Here is a 24,104-nt window from a genome sequence, read left to right as displayed (position 1 = left end):
AAATCACATGGAAATTAGACTTTTAATGACTGCGTATATCTTTCATATGTGTAGTTTATGGCGCATCTATTGACCTTTAGGCTAGTAAATCGAGAAAGCAGCCAAATTAAAACTTTAACCGAGAAGCTAAAAGGCGAATGTAGGTTATAACGTCCGTTGGATCATCTCGTATCACTTGTAAGTGGAGAAGACCAAGCGTTAGACATAAGTACTACTTGTAAGTGCAATGCAACTTTGTCACAGTTTTCATATGATTTGTATTTTGGTGTTTGTATGGTAATGTTTATTTGTTACTTTATCCTTATTTCTTTGTTGTTTACTTCTCTCTGTTCCTATGTAGCTTTATTTGTGAAAACTCTCATGCTAGTTCGTCGTGAATGTTTGTTCATGTTAACAGTCATCATCATAATTATCGCCGTCAACATCATACGACGCTTAGGACCTCTGTGGAATTCCGCCATTCGCGTATTTCCTGTGCTTTCACTTCCACAAATCTTCCCTCATTTTCAGCCTCCCGTCTCATAGTTCACATCCCAGTAGGTCTAGGCCACGGTCTTCCAACTCTTCTGATGGCCACAGAAAGCCAGCTGACATTATCACTTCCTATTCTCCCAGGGGTTGTACGAAGGACATGTCCAAGCCATTTCCACTTCCCTTTCATAATTATTATTTCACCAACATATGCCACTGGACTTCTAATATTCTTCTTAACGCTTTATTCTAAAATCATTTATAGTTCCACTGTCGTACCGTTCTTTAATGGAATGTTTACACAACAGAAAGAAAATTATTCATATTGTTGATAAATAATAATAAAAAGATGTAATTTGCACGAAAGGAAAATGGCTGACTAGCCTCCAGTGATCTGAGTCACCTTTGCAAATAGATTACTTCAAATTATCTGCAAAGTTTTCAGACAGGACAACTTTAGGGACGATGTTTTGGTAAATCATCTTTGACATGTCGTGGTCTTCTCATTATTGGGGTTTCCAGAGAGTTCTTTTACTTCTATTGCTGCTGTAATTGCTGAAGAGTTCATGTCCTTTATTCTCATTTAAGTATTTATTAAGCATTGTCTAATTGATTTTTATTTTTATCTTTGGGTTTTGTTTTATGGCCTCCTCTTACTGTATATATATATATATATATATATATATATATATATATATATATATATATATATATATATATATATATATATATAATTCACTCCATCTTCCTAACTCATCCTTACCACATGCCCAAACCATCTCAATCTCAACTCCAGTTAAATGCTAGTTGCATCTGTAAAATTGTCATGCACAACATTAGCCTATACGTGACGGAAGACTATTAAAAATTAAGAATATGTTCTGCAAACGTTATTCAAATCTGAATAACAGACAGCCAGATCATTTGCTTGATGTTTCTGCGATAGGAGGAAGGCTTCATATCTCACTTATAAAGGAAAGGGTAACTCAAACAGATGTAGCATGTCTGTAACAGCCAAAGAGGAGTTATGTTACAACTCGGTGTTTTTCAGTATATACGTATATGTACGTGCGTGCTCGTGCATGCATGCGGATGGCTGGTAGGTTTCATTGCAGAAATAACTAAATAAAAAGGCTCTTTTTTCTGTTTCACGTTGTTTAAAATGAAAGTAAGATTATTATTGAGGCTAGCAAACGTGTAAACAAGTTCTTTCATTTGAAATCCAAAAAAGACTAGCTGGAAACTTTATACTCTGCGCATGAAGCCTGCTGTTGACGTCTTTGACGAATTTTCATATTTAAGCTAGATTTTCCGTTTTACTCTGATACAGTAGCAGTATGTCCCCAAATTAAAGGATGTTTCTATTATACTTCCAAGGCTAGTAGCATTTGTGACTATTACTACTTTCGTCTAAGTGGCATTTGTAATCATAGGTCTAATAATGTTCTCTAAACTCTTTGGTAACATCACCATTATGATCTGCGGATGTATTCTTTGCATATTTTATATATAATTCATTTCACCTAATTCAGTCAGGATCTTTAGGTCAAACTAACTTTTGATGCAAAATTACTATATTTTCAATGGTGCAAAGTAAAGAAAATTGCCTACATTAGGCCTAAGGTGGCTAGACAACTCGGCAAACAGATTCTCTCTCTCTCTCTCTCTCTCTCTCTCTCTCTCTCTCTCTCTCTCTCTCTCTCTCTCAGTATTTTGTTTGTGAATGGATTGTCGTCAAACAGAAGCTTATTATTCTTACGGGATTTACGAGAGCCACCTCAATGTTCCGTTGATCTTGGAGATTTTGGGGAACATAGGCTTAATGCAACAGGGTCATGCACATCTATACAATATTTGTACTTACAGTCTCTCTTTCGTCGTATCCAAATACATAACGGTTTTCTGTTGATGTTAAGCAATGTCACTATATATATCAAAACATTAGCTTTAGCTCTTCAATGAGCGACACCCTTGGTGATGAGGCACTCTACGCTTCTGGTCTTCATCTACGCGAGTCAGATGACTTTTCCCGCCAATGAGTGACGTCCTAAGTTTCGAGGTTACAGAAACTAAATTTATTTTTTTCAAGTGAATTTTAGACATGCAATATGGAACGTATATTTGTATGTTACTTGCAAAATTCATGAAACAATTATTAGACATTATGCGTCAGTAATCATGCTTAATTTTTGGGTTCAAAGTTTAGTTTTCTCCTTGACTCTTCTCCCTAGCGATCTAAAGTGAATTTTTCTGAATGTTTCGTACAATGCTCTGAAAACTAATTTTTCTCTTGCCATTCTCTCATATAATACTATCTGTATGATTAAAAATGGTATTCTAATAAAAAAAAAACATTTCTATTCATATATTAAAAGAATAAGTTATTGTTTGGTGAACGAAAACAACTGGAAGTGTTGCAGCATAGTTTTAGTGTCCATTGAGTCAGAATGTGAACAGAAATGTGGCCAGAGTGAAACTGAGCACGGTATACCGCGGCCGAAGTCGTGAAGTGTGGGCAGACGCAGAAACTTCCTGGTTTGCCCAAAATCTGTAGGCTTTGGCCCTAGCAGCGTCATTACCTTCAGAAAATTCAAGGTTCTTATTCAAGTATGTATTTTGCTTATCTTATTGAGAACATGTTTGTATCCTAGCTTAACGGCGTAACAGTGGAAATTGTTTTAGGCCAAAACTAGTATTTTCCAAACTTGTGAGGCACTATTGTCCAACGTTTTAAGTTCTAGACCGAGCAGTCCTCTCACCAAAAAGGTGATTTTCCCAAAAATTTACAATGTTTACTTCTAAAACCCTATTCACTTATTATTCTAAATCTTAATAGTCCCATTTGGTCAAATTTTCGTGAAAATCCAAACGTGACTTTCTGAATAACCGTGGTATCCTACTAAAGAACAAACTCAGCCGCTAATATAAACCTCTCATTGGAGGTAATTAGGCCCCAGTGTATTACGGAATGCCAAGTAATATTACAATTAAATCATCGTTTGCTCTGCTTTTCCGTTGTTTAAAAACATGGAACATAATATCAACAACCAAAGAATAAGTGCTAATTTAAGTTTAACTTTGGGGTGCATTAATTCAGTTACACAACTCAAATAATTAGTGATCTTTCGACTAAGTCCTGAAGCTGTACATTGATTTAACCTCCAGGTTTTTACCTCAACGACACCCGTAGGGCTTCAGCTATATTGGCTTGTATGGTATTTTACTCTTTGCACAGTTCTCCTTACAGCTTAGTTTCTTGTAGCTTTTTAAGACAAATATTTGTACTAAGTAACCACCCATCAGGATAACGCAATGCAGTGCTGAATGTCGGTTTCTTTTTATCTTGTTCCGAAGCTTCGAAGCAACGAGTTATTGCAACTCAAATGCGCAGGAACCACGTGAAGAATTATTACAAAGATATAAACACGGATGGCGCTAGACTAAAAAAAAAAAATATTCATGCGCATGCATATAAACACATGACATTGTTCATTAAGAACACGCACTCACGCAACCTTGCTCACAGCCATACTTCCGAACAATGATCTGAACCGTCACCAAAAAACGATTGGATGCGCAGGCACGGAACTACATTGTTCAGTGACGATTCGGAAAACTTTCTCGAATCGTACTTTCAGGGGGGAATTGTTATATTGTCCTAGTCATCAAAGGGGCACATAGAATATGTGTATGTGGAACAGTAAATAAAGACCAAATAATAGTCAAATATTTATAAAACAAAAAGAATGAGTGACCAGAAAGCAAATAACTACAAGTACTGAAGAAGGAAAAGCTTAGCTAATATCAGTCTTACAGCGCGAGCTCGGGCTGTAAATAATATTCTTTTAGCCTAAAAGAATATTTTTACGACATATAGCATTTGAGACTTAAAAATTCATGGCTGGTTCCAGATTAAAGAAGCAACAAGTGGTACCGAGTCACCACTGACGAAAATGCTGAAATAAAACATTCCTGTCTGGAATTTTGATGGGGATAATGAGCCTTGCTGCTTATGCGTTCAGGCTGGCCGATAAGAATGACGTCATCTCACCAGAGAAGTGTTGCGTTTTGAAATTCAAATTACGCCACCGAAAGTCATTAAAGGATTTACATATTAAAATCTTGATAACTCTTCACCTCTGTACTTAACAAATTATATATTGGGATAACCTAATGGATCAGTGGAAGAGGCGAAGAAATAGGGTCAAGTTGCTGTGATTAAGAAACAAAATATGACAGCAGACGGTCGGTTAGCCTACTTGGTCGTTTTCAATGGCATCAGAGATCGACCATCCCAATTAGAAGTCTAGCGTCGTAGTCTTTCCTTTTTTTAACACTTTTTTTTCTCTGAAAATGTTCTTCGTCTCATCTGTAACGCGGCTCTTCCATGTCATAGGCTCATTTCTTTTCTGTCTAGATATGCATCATTAGTTTCTGTGCGCAAGTTAGGCCTATAATCAGTTTCTTAAAGTGACCTAACTCGGTTCAGAAAGGTGGTCTATTCCCTGTTGAGGAGAGAGAGAGAATCATTAGCACTGAACTAGTTTATTCCCAGAATACATTCTAGCCTTACATAGCTTTCAGCTCAAATGAACTCGCTCAAAAATTATGTTAGATGTGCATTAGTTTACTCTCGCAAATATTTCTTGTCAGAATTGCTAAATTTCTCCATTTTCAGTACAGTTCATATTTCGAGTTAGGTTATTTTTCTTAAATGTTTTCCAACTTAATCTGACTCCTGCAATGACTTGTGTCGACGGGCGCTGGGCAAATGGTAGTCCCTGTTCTGAAAGCTAAACGCAGGACTCGGAAAACACGGAAATAGGAAGAGAACTCTGTAGTTTGAGACAAACATTTAAAATGAACCGGTTAACAGATGACGAGCCTTGAAAGTTTATCAACTCTTAAATTCACGAATGACCTTGGCCATAACCACGTTCTAACTGCGTCTGCGCAACACTGAGCAGACGTATTTTCTGGCACTATTACTGACAGTATAATGGCCTGAGTTGCATAACAGGCTACAGTTAGCTCTAATATATATGTTTTGTATGTCTCCATGTACAGTAACAAAATGTTAGTATCAATATCTGCACTTTATATTTGTTTGATAATCAAATGTTTCTGTTATGTATGTTTTGAAGTCTAGACTTATTTATGGTGCACAGGTGAAAAATTTTACTATGGTTTCAATACCAGTAATAAAAAAAAAGGGATAAAGGAAATGTACCATCAAATAGTCAATGTCCATTTGGCAGCCTTGGGTCTTATTTTTATTATTTGGCATCGTTCGTTCTCTCGCTGACGTCTTTACGCTGACGTTCTTTGCACGACTGAGATGGTTCATCAAGGAACCTTCGATATTTTCGTCTCCTCTTCCCTGTTCTTGTTTGGTCCTAGTTAATGAAAGCTGTCGACGAAACATGACGACAATTTATGGCGTGGCTTTAACTTTTCTCCAGCACAAAGAAGAGAGATTTCGTGAGAAAATGAGGTGTTTAAATTTCTCTACAACAACATGAGCTAATAGTTAGATTGTGATACCCTAAGCATCCTAATAAAAAAGAAAAAAAAAAGAAAAAAGTTCTTGTTCAGGGTTAAGGGACAGTTGCCAAGTGGGTCATTCTTGCCAATGCTATTTCGAGGTCACTACATTCGTCGTTCTACAGAATAGAGAAAAAATGGGAAAGTCTTGGTTGCGTTCATTTTAGGAAAATGCATTCTTGCCTTCATTTAATTCTAGTTTAAAAAAAAAAGTCCTTCTCCTACCAGATGTTTCTATGTAATGACATAATCAGCATTATGACTGAAATTATATATTAGCCTGTGGCCCTTCTTCATTAACTACGTAATTGAAATTACTCAATTCAGATGTTCTTCTTGTCTAGACTTTCCTTCTGAAGACGGTAGTTTTAGCAGAAATACCACTGGTAAGTCTAAGCTGTTGCTCAAAGAAACTCTTTAAAAAAAAATTACATAAACCGGTTGTAAGTTGCCAGGACGTCATAAGGATTTCTGATGTCTCATTGGTCAGCAGTGTCTACGAGCATACTGTGGTCTACAGTTTACTTGGAAATTCTTAAGAAACGCTTCAATATAAATTTGAATATGAAATACAGGTCCCTTTTAGTGAAGGATGTCTAGACAAAAAAGCTGTGGTAAGGGCCATCCTTCCTTCTGCTTGTCGCCACAATCCAAACTGAGATGAAATTAGTGGTAAAAACGAAAAAGAGTGACGTTTATGCCACACTGGCACCCGTGCCTGCATGATCGTTACGTCACAAAACCTGCCCAAATTTGAGGGGAAAGGTGGCCTTCGCTATCTTTCTTTGTTTCTTCCCCTGCTTATCTCAGCAACTACAAGTTAAGCTCACTTTTCACTCTAGCGTATGCAGGATGCTTTAGTTGTATTCGCACGACGCAGAAAAATAACTGAATGAACAGTTTCCCTTCGAAGACGCCAAAATTAATCGTTGGCACCTCCAGGGCTCGCTTCTACGGCCTCCGGGCGGCGTGCAAAGTGCTGAGCAGCTGACTTCGAGTTAGTTCTGCTATGGTCTATCTCTGAGTCAGACCCGTAACTGAAACTGACGAGCACACGCTTGACAATCTGCTCGACAACGTTTAATGATAAACGGTCAGTTTGATTGACAGTCATTTGTTCAGTGATATAAACATTTTGTTTTGCTTGTGACAGACACGACTCTTTACGTGGATAAGTGCATACCAAAATTACAGACCTTGAGTGGTACTGCAGTTTGGCCTACCAGTGAAGTAAGTGCATTGTAATCTGTTTTAGCCTTGTTTACAAATTCATTACTGTTGGTAATTGTATTGTGGACATGGCATATTATGTTTGAAGTGATAAATATTTAGCAAAATGTGACAGATAATGTACTTTTTACCATTTACTAATAACCGCTTTCTTCACTGTTCTGAGGAATTTATTGTTGTTGGCTATCATTTCTCATGAATCACGGTTGAAGCGTAAATAATTATTGTTTACTGTTGATGCGTAAATAATTATTGTTTATCGCATAATTGAAGTGGAGAGCAGGATTTATGGCATAATTGAAGTGGAGAGCAGGATTCGGAACATATCGCGCAAATACACAGGCAGATGGAGGTTTATCAATATGCACACGCGCACACACACACACATATATAGATAGATAGATAGATAGATATAGATGTATCCTATTTATACAAAACGTGACTTGCAAGAAAAGGTCGTTTCTTGATGACCTCAGATAAATCGAAATCCGAAAAACAGGATAACAAAGGGTCGATTGAAAACAGACCAGGGCTAATCTTTAAATTTCGTCCTTTGATGTACTTAACATTGTTTCCGGGATATTTCTATCAGTAAAGTTATCGATTACTGAAAACATTGCCCAGGGTGACCATAGTTAAGCCTATGGATGGCCAGAGTATTGTTTACCCTTTTATATTACATACGTTCTGAACATGGGATACTGTATATTATATTATTGTCGCTCAAAGGGCTATTTTTAATTGACATTTTTCAGTGTCCTGTTGTTCTTGAAAAGGAAACAATGGAATGAATTCAAATAAAATTAGAAAAAAAAACTGGTCTGATTTTTAAATGGGTACTGTCAACCTGAACGATCGTTATGTTATCCTCTTTTCTTTTAATCCGGCGACTTTTAAGAACGAAACGGTCAGCTTGTAAAACTGTACCTGGCTTTTATATCCGTCAAGGTTTTTTTTTTTTTTTTTTCTTTTACTGTCGACCTGCTCCTCAGTGGCTGTATACATATTTTATGGTCATCACGTGTTTACTGTTTATGGTATTTGTGTGTATATATGTATATATATATATATATATATATATATATATATATATATATATATATATATATATATATATATATACATACAAACATTAAGCTACAGATGTCGTTTACAGATGTCGTTTAATATCCAATTCGCTGTACCTCGAAATAATACTGAAGGGGTAGAGCGAATTGGATATTGAACAACGTTTGTAACTTAATGTTTGTATATATAAAATCACGACGATGTGATACAAATTCATATGTGTGTGTGTATATGTATATATATATATATATATATATATATATATATATATATATATATATATATATATATACGCGAATCCCACTAGAAAATAACAACAGGCAGATGTCCAGTACCGAGTGCTTTCGTACATGAGAAATTTAGATCATCCTAATAACTGGAGTAAAGCAATATCTGTAGTCCCGTGCAACGACACAATTAAAAAGAATATCATTGAATCTTGTTTTGAAAGTTTAAAAGTCTTGAAACTTGATGGCCTTCATAATTAAAAAAAAAGTTGTTGATAAATATAAGCAAAATTAGTATTCAGCTTTATACATGTTTCTGCAGTTTGAATGGGTAAGATTCCGTATCTCTTATGGTTAAGTGTATGGTTTTAGTTTGTGACCGTGCGATCCCGGATTTTCCTGGATTACCCTTTTGTTTATTACCCCTTGGCAATTAACCATCTGGTATTCAATTTTATTCATGTTTTTCAATTTTATTCATGTTTTTGGATTTTGTATGGCTAAACTTCCTTATCTCTTGTGGTTAGGTCTATGGTTTTAGGTTGTGACGGCTAGATCCCGGATTATCCTGGATCACCTTTCTGTTTATTACCCTTTGACAATGGACCATCTGGTATTCTTGTTCTTTTTGTTTACTTTTTAACCCTTCTTTTCGTCTGCGTCTCGTTTGTGCCCAGACGATGCGTTAATGAACGTGAAAGCGCTTGGTACTGAACTTCTGCCTATAATTTTCCTGTGGGATTCACTCATACACTGAAATCACGTGCATCTACTGTGATTTTTAAATATATATATATATATATATATATATATATATATATATATATATATATATATATATATATATATATATATATATATATAATCTGTGTCTGTGTGCTTTAGATGTTCTAAACTTCATTAGAAATAGCTTGATTTTAGGTTTCAGGTTTTTTTTTTATTTCTTTCCTGTGCCTCCTTTTCATTATACATCACGTCTACTTACTCACTTTTCTGTGTAAGAGAATACTGAAAAACAAGTTTCATTTGCAAGAAATGGGCGTCAGATTTTAGAAATGTTAATTTTTAATTCTTTTTTTTTTATCATTCTTGAAAGGCTTGTTCGTTTGAACATACATTCTCAGAGAGGGTGGCACACTCAAGAGCTCAGAAACTGTTGGCACTATACTTCTGTAATGAACTAATCGACAAGGCCATCTATTCTAATCATTCTCTCTCTCTCTATCTCTCTCTCTCTCTCTCTCTCTCTCTCTCTCTCTCTATATATATATATATATATATATATATATATATATATATATATATATATATATATATATATATATATATATATATATATATATATATATATATATATATATATTGATAATATATATTACACATAACCATTAGTCAAGTCAATATGAGAGAGAGAGAGAGAGAGTTGCTGCAATAAATAGTTCTAACCTTGTCATCGCAAGCAAACCAGTATTTGGTTCATGACAAGACCTACTCGGAAGAGAAGCGTGCTTGCAATCGATTACTGTAGCTTGTAACACTCTTCATCAGCGTTCGGATTTTTCCCGTTTTTTGATTCCGTGATCGCTCTCTCTCTCTCTCTCTCTCTCTCTCTCTCTCTCTCTCTCTCTCTCTCATCATGGTGTGGTGCAATCTTGGTCGACAAATTGAGGAACTCTCACTCAATCTCCAAGCAGTAATAGGAAAGAAATGGTATGAGCTCATATCCTTATCTCTCTCTCTCTCTCTCTCTCTCTCTCTCTCTCTCTCTCTCTCTCTCTGTGTGTGTGTGTGTGTGTGAGTGTGTGTGTGTACCCAAATAGTGAATAAGGTTATAGCTTGACGAAAAGAGGGAGAAAGAATAAAACAACAGATGTGAGTGGTCAGTGCTCCGTCAATGTGATACATTTTATCGTGTAACTAAAAGCTGAAATCCCAACACTATTTGAATGAATCCTCGTTCTGAGAGACTTAATCCACTCTAAAATTTCCAAGTTCTGTACGCACACACACACACACAAATGGTTAAAAACCTTCGAAAATTGCACTGAGAAGGAACAAATCTGACTTTTGGTACAAATCTTGGCAGGAAAAATGATGTTAATACGAGATGAAGTTAATTTATTTAACCCGCATGAGATCGAACTGATTACTTCTCCGTCATCGAGGCTTTGGAGAAAATCTACGACTCTCTTTAACACTTAAGATTATATATACAATTCCTATTGTCCCCGTGGTCCAGAGGTTACAATTACACAATCTCGATTGACTACCGATAACCCCGAGATCGATCCCGGTGGGTGAGGGCACTCCGGATTGGACTTGCTGTGTCTTTGTATGCTGAGGACGAAAGTCGTACAGATAAAATAAATCGTATCCTCATTACCGTGTACGATAGCTGTAATGGAAGAGTAAATTATGAAGATTCTGATGACAGTCATTTAGCCTTGACGTCTCGGTGCTATAAAAGGTACTGCTTTAGCCTACGACATCATCATCATGAAATATGAAATGATAAAAATATAACCTGTGAAGCTGGTTTACTTTTAGGCTTATGGCGTCACGCCGGTATTAGTCGGCAGAGAATGACGTAAAGTCTGTTGTGAAATTCGTCTGGGTTATTGATTTTTTTTCTCAGAAATATTTCGTAAGCAGTATGACCAACTTGTGAATTCATTTGAAGAGGGAAATGGAAGTCGAATCTTTCAAGTAGTACATTTCGATAGTGGCAAAGTTTGTAACTTTTATTCTCTAGTTATTCATATTTGTATGTATTTATTTATTTACTCATTAATGTCTTTTTTTATGATAACAGGTCTCTCCTTTCTCTATTTCCTGTTATCTTCTGTAACTTCGTTCAAATGAACGTCATATTCTTTGGAAGCTTGAATTTCAAGTCAGTGGCTCCCGTAGGATTTTTCCATATGAATAAGGGTATATTTCCTATATAATAATAATAATAATAATAATAATAATAATAATAATAATTATGATGCTGATAATAATAATAATAATAATAATAATAATTATGATGCTGATAATAATAATAATAATAATAATAATAATAATAATAATAATAATAATAATACCTATGGAAGCATAAGTCTTGGAATGGAGAAACAAATCCACAATTATGCATGGGTACAAATATATGTAAGAATAAATTTATACAGAGAGCTTCGGGAATCTGTTCGAGATTGAAAAGGGGAATCGAACAGATTCCCGAAAGCTCTCTGCAGAGATTCATTTTTAAATATATTTGTAGCCAAACATAACTGTAGATTTGTTTCTCCAGTAATAATAATAATGATGATGATAATGCAGCATTTGGCCCTTTATAAATTCTGTAACCCTATATAAATCTATAACCTTTTGTAAATTCTGTAATCCTTTATAAATCTGTAACCTTCATAAATTCTGTAACCAATTAAAAATTCTGTAACCCTTTATAAATCTGTAACCATTTACAAATTCTGTAACCCTTTATAAATCTGTAACCCTTTATAAATTCTGTAACCCTTTATAAATCTGTAACCCTTTATAAATTCTGTAACCCTTTATAAATTCTGTAACCTGACACAGAGGTGAGAAGAAAGCTACACTGTCTACGGTCAACGAAAATCAGATAGATGAACTTTTTACAACTATACACAACACACAATAGAGAGTTTCTGCTGTTCGTTGGCTTTAAAGTATTTTACCTGAACTGAAATCAACACAAAATTAGACGTATACATTTCTCAGAAACGTAAATACTTATTATGGACGCGAGAGGATACGATGTCCGAAAGTAGAGCAAAGGAAGGAAAAGGTGAGTTTCATCTACCTATGCGAAAGCACGAATGAGATCACTCAGGCTATGGCGCAAGACGCTTCCGAAATGAATGACGAATGTCGTATTGCGCAAGAAGAAGAATTTTTGGGCTAAAGCATTTCTAGCAACACTTGTTTTGCAGATTCTTTTCATGGAAATCATTGCGATAAAAATGAAAACAGAATATTTGATCATGTGCTTTTAAGCTTTTCGAAGTAGATTAATAACTGTAGCTACACACAGACACACATGTACGTAGGCATAGTGGATGGTAGAGATTTAAAAGTTTTTGCAAAATGAAAGCCTTTATTTTGCTTTTTATTTTTCTAATTATCCATTTTTGGTTTGATTATCTTTGTGGTGAAGAGTTATTCTTAGCGTGAGTTTCCACTTAATTATTTTGCGATGTTGTTCATTTTCCTTTTCGTTTTATTCATTTTCAAAGACTTGAGTTTAGCTGCATTAGAAAATTTATTGGCTGGAGACACTAAAATTCATCCAAAAAATTGCAGATTTCATGTTTCTGAAATGTTTGTTCCTTCTCGGTATTTCCTCAATTGTCGAGTTGGTGTTCGTGCGTCATAAAAAAAAAAAAAAAGCTAACCCTAGACACTTTTTCTACTCCTTTTCTGTGCTAACGTCCGATTCGTACATAGAGACACAGATTCTCTACTTTGGCTTGTTATCTACGCGTCACCTACTCCCAGGTGCTATAGTAGTACTAAACTTGGCGGAAGCTCCTTGGGACGCCGTTCTTAGTACTAGCCCTTCTGGGATCAAAGTATTATATACACCCATTTCTATATTGTGTGGTCGACAAATTATATTAAAAAACGATATCTTCGTGCGGCCGTCTACTTTACATTTACCGTACGGTGTTTAGTACTAGCACTTCGGAGTAGCACCCACTTCTATTCAGTTGTTTGAGCAACCAGTTATATTTTCGAAACAAGGACCCATCCTTGATTCAGCAGCCAGAGGATGAATGCGTCAGTGACAAGTTTTGTTTTGCTTTTGTCTTTAACCACCCCTTTCTGAGGAGAGTCCGTTTTCATAGTAAAAATTTTCACGAATGAAGTATTCAACATTTTATAAAACTCGGTTTGAAAACGTGGTGGAAGAGTTAATGCAGTAGATTGCTTCTAAGTAGTTTAATAAGAATGTGCTACTATAAACAAGCTCAACAAAAATCCGGACTTAGACTCGAATATCTTATGCGAAACTAAGAGATCACCCCAGATTCTTTTATCTATCGCAGTCTAAACAGTGAGAGAGAGAGAGAGGGGGAGACCGGCGTTAAATCGTCATGAAGCCATAGAACTTGACCTTGAAAAGGAGATTATGATAACCAAGGAAGACAGCCGCATGAAGAATAATGGAGGGATTTTTTTTTCTCTCCAATGTTAATTCAAACATTTATGGGGTTAGTGCCGTCAGTGTACCTCACGCGGTGCACTGTAGGCTTTACTCAAGGTTCATTACAGCGTCCCTTCGGTCCCTAGCTGCAACCCCTTTTATTTCTTATATACTTCATCCCCGTTTATATTTTCTTTCATCTTACTTTCCACCCTTTCCTAGCAGTCGTTTCGAAGTGCAACTGCGAGGCTGTCCACACGTGACACCTTTCAAATCTTCTTTTCTTTCAGTTTCCTTTCAGTGTTGAATGGCCTCAAAGGTCCCAGCGTTTGTCCTCTGGACTAAATTTTATATTCCAGTTCCTTCAAGTACTGATTTATTTCCCCAAGCATGCAAACCACGCGCTCTCAGTGTCTACCTTTACCACTACCATTCTCTTGGGATAAGAAAAGGTTCAGGAAGTAATAGTTATGTTGTAGTGTTGGGTGCGCGAATAAATATGGCATCCCTTTTAGATATTTTTTGAGACCTTTCAATGTCTCCTTGGGAGAGAAGTGTGATAGGCTAATAAGCCGTCACTCGCTTGTTATTAATATTTAAAGAAATCTGTGACATCATAGGCTGCTTTTCTTCCTGTTATACAATGCCATCGTTTATTATGATGAGAAATATTGTGACTTCAACTTTACGTGAATTATATATACATACACATATATATATATATACACACACATATATATATATATATATATATATATATATAGAGAGAGAGAGAGAGAGAGAGAGAGAGAGAGAGAGAGAGAGAGAGAGAGAGAGAGAGAGAGAGCTGATCGTATAGTGAGCAACGTTGAGACTTGTCAGTATTTGGTTGTATGACCAACAAAAAGACTAAGCGATGTCAGCACATAAGGCCACTAAATATCAGTGGGGTAGAGATAGCAACCCCCCCAAAAAAAAAAAAAAAGGCTTGCTGGAACTATTTCTGTTTGATTTTGTGATAAGTGTGAAATCGTACATTCATAATCGTGAGCCATCCTAGCATTAGAATATTTGGACAGACCGAATGTAATATGTATCATGTACAGGGTATTAAACTAAACGAGCCTTATAAACGTAAACGTTTTTACTGTCTTATCAGCAAAATTGTAATTTTCATGTTTCTGTCAGCAGTAAATCAAGGAGAGTTCATATTGCCTGTTATCTCCCATGTATGAGCCCTGTTTAATTAGGATATCAATCATCCTTACGCTGGGGTGCAGATGAATACAGTATAGTAAGTAAATGCGAAGCATTTGATCAGTAATTGGTTGGTATATGCCAGCATGGGCAGTGAAGGGACATGGGTGGACCACAGGACTCCTTTTAACTGTATGAATGCCCAAATAGCTCTGCTAGTTGAAGAAATGAACTCAAATAGAAGTGTAGATCTTTACAGTGTTGTTACCACAAATTGGTTAAATACCATATTCATTTGGCTTTATTTATATAGAAACTGTATTTCTCTATTTAGATAAATAAGTAATGATTTTTCTTTTGAAAATACTAAGCATTAACACCTGGTAATGTAGAAAGTGACTCCCGACTCCCCATAAAAAGCTTAAATGTATAAAGAAAACGTAACCAATTACGTCTCAGCTGTGATCTGTCATGTAAACAACTCCCCTCGTGTCTGGCTTCAGGCTAAAGGCAGTTGATTTTTTTTTGTGTGGAACACGTGGCACCACGAACCATACCAATATTTTCCCACGGTGCAAGTGTGATGGACGAATATATCGGCGATAAGAGTGAAAACTTAATTGGACTTTTCGTACAGAAAATAACTTTGGCCAGTTTTCGAGAGTTTAGACAGACCAGCCTTCGGAAATGGAGAGGATCAGACCATGGGCATTGGCACTCCCAGTTGCATTGTGCCCCGTACGAGCTTCCAAGACATTCGGCAATCCGTGTACCGTCTACATAATTGTTCGTTGTTTAATTCATGTTGGTAAGCCATCATAGGCCCAAGGAAGGACTCGGCTAGGCTAATTCTCCTATGTCTTGGGGTTAATTTTGTTAGTCCACATTAGCGTAGGCCTAATTTGTTCTTGGTTAAAATATTACTTTTGAACTATGGGGTTGCTCCGCATCGGGTTTTACTGAGGAAATTGACTTCTCGTTTAGTATTTTGGTTGCTTATTAACAATTTACCCTTATTTTTTGTTGATCGACTGTAATTAACCTGTAATTAACCTTAGAAGTTGTATGCTGGCCTGCCTGGAATGCTATCGCACATGACCACTGTTATAGGGGAGTTTTTGGTAACAAGTGGAGTTTCCTTCACCTGGGGCCCCCGAACACAATCTGCTAGGTTAGGTTAGGTTAGGTATACTGTAGTTCCTTTTATAATAGGTTTCCTTAGCCAGTCCCTTCTTGAACATATGGCTCCCAGATGACGTGCGGATGCATGGAACCATTCGATAACAACAACACGCCAGTCCGGTCTTTCTCCCAACAATTTCCCCCACCCAAAACCCTGCGTTCACAAAGGGCCCCCAACCATGTTGGGTAGATATGAGGTTAATAATGATTGAATGACAATAAACAACACCACCGCCTTCACCAGCAACACTAAAAGTATAGGAAAAATAAATTTACCAGGTAATAGTCTGTGCAGAGTTACCCTGTAGTTTTACCAGGTTTACTTTCAACCATTATCAAATTTTGGACTTAAAAATATAATTTTCCTCTGCTTTAATGTGTGGTTTGAATGTAACTAACGCTCCTTTTTTTTTTTCAGATTACTGAACAACTTCACAAAATCGTACACTAGTGTAAGGACCTGGTACCCTAGCTTAGGTTAGGTTAGCTGTGGTTGGTTAATTTGTGAATGAAACAAACATCAGAAATGTGCTGGGCACACAATAAAACAGGAAAATGGTATTTTACAAGTCCAAAATGTGATAATGGTTTTAAGTAAATTTCTGATGGTTCTTGATTTAGGATATCAGTAAGTTAATGAAGTGAGTAGGCTTATTTAAGATCATTCCAAAGTAGGCTTTTCTAAGCATATGTCATTATCATCAGAGTTTTATATGAGAATGTAGGATGGCCTACGGTTGATCAAAATCACTGTGGAATGGTGTATTCTTGCTTAGCAGTATGATTGATGATATACAGCTCTGTCCGGTAAGGTGTGGGTACAGTTGGTCATTTGGGACTTTGCCCCATAGGTTAAGTTACACTGCAACTGTTGAAATATGCCATGTCTAGTGGCAGTTTTAGAAAAATGAAAGCATGTGAATGCTGTTATTGTGTGATCAGGAAAATATAATGATTGCAAAAAAAATTAGAAAATAATAAGCAGGTTAGACTGCAACTTACAGCTGCCAGCAAAACAAATTATTATGAATAATAAATTCAGCTTAATGTAATATATGAAGAAATTTAGTGCACTGTAGGTTTGTTTGATATAGTTTTGTGATGACACTTGATTTATGATTTAGTTATGTGGTGAGACATGATTTAATTAAGATTTTGATTATGAATCACCTTGCTGCATAACATTTTGAATATTTTATGTAAAATAAGTGTGTTAATATAAAGATGTTCATTACAGGCTAGTAAAATGTTTGATGGGTAATGCTGTTATCACTTCAAGAAGTCATTATGGATTGAGGAAACAATCTTGTCAAAAGACCTTTTCATCACTCAGCTTTACAGTTTAAGCTTTCTTAATAAAGGTTAGTGTAAGTGAAGTATTAATAGGCCTAAGTTTTTTGTTTATAGTAAGGTATTAGCTTGAAATAATTAACAGTATTAATGACATTTATATGGTGATTGCACATTCCTTTTGGTTTCAGTTTTGTTTGCTGTCATTTCTCCATTCCAGTAGTATCATTAATTTATTTGAGTTAAAAATTTTCATTGTTTTCTTCCATTATTGTCATTAAATATAAGCAAATCTAGATGTTACAGTTTTTAGTGAAGCTTCAACAGAACACTTTGCAGAAATTCATATATCACAATAGTATTCCTATTAAAAAGTGATAAAGTTAAGAGTAAAGGAAAATCTTAAGAGGCAGGCATTTTCATGAAAAACCATCAAGCAACTCAAGCCCTATGATTAGCTTGTTCAACACAACTTTTGAAAAAGCAGGAATAGGGCCTATGTCAGTTGAGAGAAGTGTACCTGAAACTCGTAATTAAAACTTAGAAAGGCATCTGTGAGATACTATGACACAGTTCATTATTTTTTTATTTGTTGTCTCGCAAACTAGTGAATTTGTCATTCAAGATGACCCCACTTCCCCAGATGGTTGCACAGGAACTAAATGGTAAGAATAATACTCAACTAACAAGCACAAATTTGAAAATGCACTTGGAGCTACAAGTGCCAAGCAACTTGGAACATGAAAAATATCAAAATGCATTTCAGATTATTGCAGGCCATAAAGGCATTAACATTATTTGTTTTACTCTTCTGGAACACCAGACTCAGTGAAGTGTTTTGATAGTTTTATCATTAATACAAAAATTCTTAACAAAATACAGTAAAAACTAATAGTGACTTGGTTGTTGGTTAAATTTGTACTTTGTACATTAGTTTGTTGTACCCTAAGTTCTTTCCACTTCTCTCCTGCAGATTTTGTACTATACAAGAAGAATCATTGTCTAGTTTCACAATGCAACATCACAAAGATGCATTTATTGACCTCATGGGTGGCTCCATGGGTAAGTATGAAGAATGAGTATAACTCATATATCACCAAAGATATTTTCATTGTTTTTGATATTGAATGTTGTCCAGAAAGACAATGCTTTATAAGGTACATTCATTCAGATAGAAATCAGTGTGTTCTTCTATGCTTGCAAGTAGTTGTGCCAGACTACAGAGATTAGTATATTTATACATTGAATTTTCTTTTACTTTAATTCTTAGACAGTGGGTTGAACTGGAAATGTGGACAATCGTAAAAAGCCTACTTCACTCCCAGTTTTCAAACTTATGAATGGGTAAATTTTAAAATAGAGCATACATTTATTAAAGTGCAGGTATCCTATTATCAATCTTCCAGTTTGAAATTTGAATACTGTTTGAAATAGGTAGGCCTGTACTTACATATACAGAATTTAATTTTCAACCTTCCATATCCTATTCTATATAATGACTCAGATCATTGACTTGCAGGAGGAGTTGCCAGTGTGTATGTTGGTCAGCCGTTAGACACTGTAAAGGTTAAGATGCAGACATTTCCAGAACTTTACAAAAGAATGGCTGGTTGCTTTCTTCAGACATTCAAACGAGATGGCATACGTGGCCTGTATGCTGGAACTGTACCTGCCCTGGCAGCAAATATTGCTGAGAATTCAGTTTTATTTGCTTGCTATGGAATCTGCCAGAAAGCAGTTGCTTATGGTACAGGTGCAAAGGTAATTACAGTACATTGATTTCAGGCATCACTAAATTATTCTAATATATTCAGTGATAATTCAGTTTTTACTCAATATACAGTTTGAAGGGTAAAACTCCAACATGAACAAGTTAATTGTGCCGTCAACACATGTCAAGTTAGACAAATGTCAGAATGTTCTGAGGGGTTGCTGTTACTCATGGTAAAATACTATACCATAGGACCAGTTATACATTATTTACATAGTCATTCTTCCATGTTTCTCATGATGTTATGTTTAACTCTTCACAGAGTGTCCAAGACTTGTCTGTTTTGAGTAATGCCACAGCAGGATTCTTTGCTGCATTCTTCTCTTCACTCACCCTGTGCCCAACAGAATTAGTGAAATGTCAGCTTCAGGCACTGAGAGAAGTGGCTTTGGCACAGAACAGAGAACCAGTAAGTCACTCATTATTTGATCCACTATTTGATTAGAATGGGAAATTTATTTTGTTGTTACATTCTACAAGTTCCATGGATATAATTTTCATGGCCCCCAGTTACCATCAAGGAACATTGAACAGTTGACCTTTTTGCATACCTGCCCGGAGCTCACCATGCCCACACGTTTGCTAAGGTTATTTTTATAGGACAGTTTTTGTAATATCTTGTAAAGGTTTCAAAATTCATGTATATCCCTGTTAGTAATGAGGATTCAGTATTTGAAATGGTAAATCCAAGGGCCATGGTTGTACCTAAAACTCAAAAGGTCAAATAGGAATTTATCCTTGGCTATAATTTTTGAAACATGAGGAAGAGACCTCATATTCATTATGCATACTGTACTGATGGAGCTGATGTACAATAATCTAGAGACTGAATGTTGTCAAATGTTGTCATTGTTCATTATACTTCAGTCATTATGCAAAGGAAATATTGAATTTTCAGGATCGCATCGGACCTTGGCAACTTACACGCCAGATACTAAGGAATGATGGTGTTCCAGGAATGTTTCGTGGCTTAACTTCAACATTTGCCAGAGAAATGCCAGGGTACTTCTTCTTCTTTGGTGGTTATGAAGCTAGTAGAGAACTCATGCGACCACCAGGAAAAACAAGAGATGAAATTGGTAGGACAGTCTAACTTTTTTCATGTAACTTTATAGAACAAACTGAAAGTTTTCATTGAAGATTTTGGAGAGCTTCTTTCAACTAAATCACTGCAAACAATTTTTTAGCAAAAGGGCTTTTTGTCATAAACAACACATGCCATTGCATATGAGGAAGATTATTTTGATTATAATTGTAATTTTTAGTGTATTTGTAAAAAATACCAATGAGTTAGTCAAACTGAAATAATGAAAAGTTAGTGAAATTGTAATACAGTAAACCCCTTGTTCGTGGTCTCGCGATTCGCGGACTCACCTATTCGCGGACTCACCTATTCGCGGATTTCTGGGTGGAACATATATAAATATCATCTGCATTATTTGCAGAAAATTCACCCATTCGCATTATTTTTCACAGAAATATTCACTAATGACTGTATTTTCAAATAATTTTCATGACTAAATGCACTTTTTGTGATAAAACTATTAAAATACTCAGGTGTAAGCATTTTTAGAGTTTTTTTGAGTCTGAACTATCAAAATAGGCAGTTCTAAGTGTTTTTAGAGGGTTTTTAAGTATTCGCAGATTTTAGCTATTCGCAGGGGGCGGTGTGACACGCATCCCCCATGAATACGGGGGCTTTACAGTGTGTAATATTGAAAAGTAAGTACATTTTTTATTAAGCTGCTTTAAAAACCATGTAGGATTATTGATTTCATTGGAAATAGAATGCTTTGTACAGTTATGTTTCATTGTGATTTTTCTTATGCAGGACCTCTGAGAACAATGCTGGCAGGTGGCTTTGCGGGTGTAACTCTTTGGGTCGCCATCTTTCCTGCAGATGTTGTTAAGTCTCGTATCCAGGTAGCAGGATCCACGGAACCCATGTTGAAAGTATTTAAGAATATAGTGAGACAAGAAGGTATGCTATGTGTCAAAGTTATTTTTACCATTTGCTTTTGTGAAATTGGGTGACAAGCTTTGTATGAGCTGTGTATCATGGAATTTCTCATTTATTGCTAATCATTGTTTAATAAAGTAGTTTAAAGAGACTGCAGAGTCACTTGGGGATCACAGGGGTTGCCAGAAAGATTGGGTCCTGAATAAGAGATGAGACTGAAGCTGGACAGTTAGACAGAAGAAGACTGAAGGCAACAAGTCACTGAGCACTTTGAAATAAATTGTTATTATTTAGCTTGTCCTATAATAAATGAAACTGCTGTTGATGTATTGAATATCATAATTTTACAAAGTGCATCTTTTAAAAAAATTATTTGTCTTCTTTACAGGTGTTCTTGCACTGTACAATGGTTTGGGACCTACAGTTGTGCGCACTTTTCCAGCCACTGCTGCATTATTCTTGGCCTTTGAAGCAACAAAGAAGTTCTTGCACGATTTAATGGATTAAATTGGAATTTGTCCTTGAGACATGTTCCTTAACACACTATCTTGTCTTCCATTTCTTCCCAAATAGTGAGTTAAAGTACTTCCCAGAAAGTGGGAATGACTGTCTAGTAAAGCGAACCATTTAATATATACACATCCTTGGTTTGTGTAATTTAGTCACTACAATTTAGTCACATTGTGCCAGTTTAGGATAAGGAAGATTACATTGAAATGAAATATTTTGCATAAGTCACTCAGTAGGTTATATGTCATACATTGTTGATAGTGTAGGAACTTACACAAGCTTTAAATCTCAGTATCTACCCGATACTTTTGCCCATGATCATAGATTTTTGACATATGGTGAACTCAGGTTATATTTTGTGAGTTGAAATGTGAAATTCACTACAATGGAAATGAATTTGACTATGCATTAATGAATCCACTTTGAGGTTGAACTGTCATTCATGAGGTACTTCTGTAAACGGATATAAAGGTTTTCAATAATAGTAAAAGAGAAAATTCTACATAGGTTTCTCTTTAGTCAATCATTGGTCTTTTTGTTTGCTTAAATTGATATGCTGAAATTGTTACATTTGTCATTAAATATTTCTCATGCTTAAGTTTAGTTTGTTTGATTATTAAAAGCCCAGGAATACAGAATGCAAAATACAGTAATTTTAAAAATGGGGGATAATATTTTACTACATCACATTGTTTCATGGATATGAATTGGCTGTCATGAATATTGGTTAGTATTGTTGCAGACAACTCATCACAAAGTCATTAGTCAGACAATAACAGCCTTATTAAATGTGTTGGTGTTTTGAGAGACTTGTTGACTTAGCAATATCTAGTTCTACTTTTGATAAAAAAAGTGTTTGTTTTTGTTTCATGAGAGCAGTATTGATTTTTTGTCTAGCTGATATTGAACATCATTAATCCCCATTGATGAGTATGTTACTGTTTAGATGAAGGGTTTTCAAGATAATTAGCCTTGGAAAGAATAAAAAACGACAGAATTTGGAATTATGTTATTAAATTGTTTAGGGCTCTCCAGATTTTTATTAAAAATAATTATAGTTTATATTTATTGTGTATTTTTAATCTTAAAGTTTTTAGCTATCAGAAAGTGTTTTCAAAAATATTGTAGCTGAATATGCAAGGTTTTCCTTAAAACACCTGTACTTTACACATCCATTTGTCTTTTAAGACTGATTTCTATGGAATTTGTCTGGTTCTTAACCTGTCCATCCGCATGTGTAGTATACTTACTCATTTTTATAACCATTGATTTTTGGACTAGTAATTTATTTTGCAAACATCTTACGTATATTTAGACATCTTACCCAAATTAAACTCAAAAGTTAATTACATAATGTAAACATACTACAGGTCAACATTGTAAGATACTCTGGTAATCTTAATTCTCCATTGGAAGGTAATATTTGTAGACTTGATTTGATGTGCCTTCATATCTCATTATGTTCAGTTATTTTGTCATTGTTACAATATTGGTTGATATTGAATGGGAAATTAAAATTGGCATATGGTGAAGTTATGATTATTTTATTTTATTATAGCATGAAGACCTGCAGAGTAAATCATAGTAGCCTCTCATCTTATCAGATGCTTTTAGGGATCAGGCCTGATAAACTGCCGAGGCCCTGAAATATTGCTTGTACTTTAGCTTTCAAGATATCCCACCGTTGTATGTAATTTATTTATTTTATTGATGCTAGCATTTAGCATTCAATTCAAAGAGATTTATATGCAAAATGGGTCTTGTATAGAAAGGTGCTTGGCAGTAAACATCATAATAATATAGCTGATAAGTAAAGAATTCAGATAAGTTGAGGGGTTACTTTACTGTACTCATTTTAAGATTAGGTACACAGCTTTAATCACCAGCAACTAACACCAAATTACTGTATGAGGGTTGCTTATCAGTTGAAGACTTACCTTGTCTGATGGTAGACTTAAACATTTTTTAAAGCTATTATCTTTTAAATGAAATATGGAAAGTGAGATATTTTGTGATAGGTTTTTAATATTATATTGTACAGATGTGAGGGAGCGTTTGGTGTGCTGCACCTGTTTGTCATAAAAATGTAGAAACCTAGTGTTTGAGTCTAAGGTAGAAATAGGAAAATTTAGCAAAATGTTGATACATAGTAAGATGATTTATTCTTGCATACAGTATTTCAAGTTAAGTTAATGGAATCAAAGACATTTTAGAAATATTCTTAGTGAACAGTCATGTTCTTCCATGTATGTTGGAAATATTATAATATGGAAGAAGTCACTTACTACTTTCTGGCATTTCTTTGTGATTAAAATGAAGTGTGATAAATATTTTTCTAATTGTATAGCTTGGAAGTATCTCCACTTACATCATGAATGCTGTTTTTGTCAGATTTCTAATAAATGAGATTGTTGTTTTTGTCTTTCATTATTACGTGTGTCTTTTAGATAACTATATTTTGAAGAGTGAAACTCTATATAGATAAGGATGACACTTTCAGAGGAATGT

General features: G+C 35.3%; 2 protein-coding genes across 5 annotated transcripts in view; one reads left to right on the top strand and one right to left on the bottom strand.

Moving 5' to 3' along the window:
- NC2beta (negative cofactor 2beta) overlaps nucleotides 1-2,476 on the bottom strand; it is a 45,007-nt gene extending 42,531 nt beyond the window's left edge. Inside the window, exon 1 of the mRNA XM_067083208.1 lies at nucleotides 2,336-2,476. The gene's annotated coding sequence lies outside the window, so the exon portion shown is untranslated. The remainder of the gene's footprint in view (nucleotides 1-2,335) is intronic.
- Nucleotides 2,477-2,920: 444 nt separating this feature from the next.
- Nucleotides 2,921-24,011, top strand: LOC136826166 (mitochondrial ornithine transporter 1). 4 transcript variants are annotated; one of them, XM_067083201.1, is made up of 8 exons: nucleotides 2,921-3,078; nucleotides 17,303-17,426; nucleotides 18,329-18,417; nucleotides 18,875-19,116; nucleotides 19,389-19,535; nucleotides 20,025-20,205; nucleotides 20,958-21,107; nucleotides 21,475-24,011. In XM_067083201.1, the coding sequence occupies exons 3-8, from the start codon at nucleotides 18,369-18,371 to the stop codon at nucleotides 21,591-21,593; spliced, it is 888 nt and encodes a 295-aa protein (XP_066939302.1). In that variant the 5' UTR covers nucleotides 2,921-3,078; nucleotides 17,303-17,426; nucleotides 18,329-18,368; the 3' UTR covers nucleotides 21,594-24,011. The 4 variants fall into 4 exon arrangements, with proteins under 4 accessions (XP_066939302.1, XP_066939300.1, XP_066939301.1 ...); XM_067083199.1 differs by lacking the exon at nucleotides 2,921-3,078 and adding an exon at nucleotides 3,517-7,245; XM_067083200.1 differs by lacking the exon at nucleotides 2,921-3,078 and adding an exon at nucleotides 15,329-15,691.
- The last annotated feature ends 93 nt before the right edge of the window (nucleotides 24,012-24,104 follow it).

This window comes from Macrobrachium rosenbergii, chromosome 40 (genome assembly GCF_040412425.1).
Source record: "Macrobrachium rosenbergii isolate ZJJX-2024 chromosome 40, ASM4041242v1, whole genome shotgun sequence".
NCBI lineage: Eukaryota > Metazoa > Arthropoda > Malacostraca > Decapoda > Palaemonidae > Macrobrachium > Macrobrachium rosenbergii.
The sequence above is the reverse complement of the archived record's forward strand: the minus strand, read 5'-3'. Positions and strand labels throughout refer to the sequence as shown.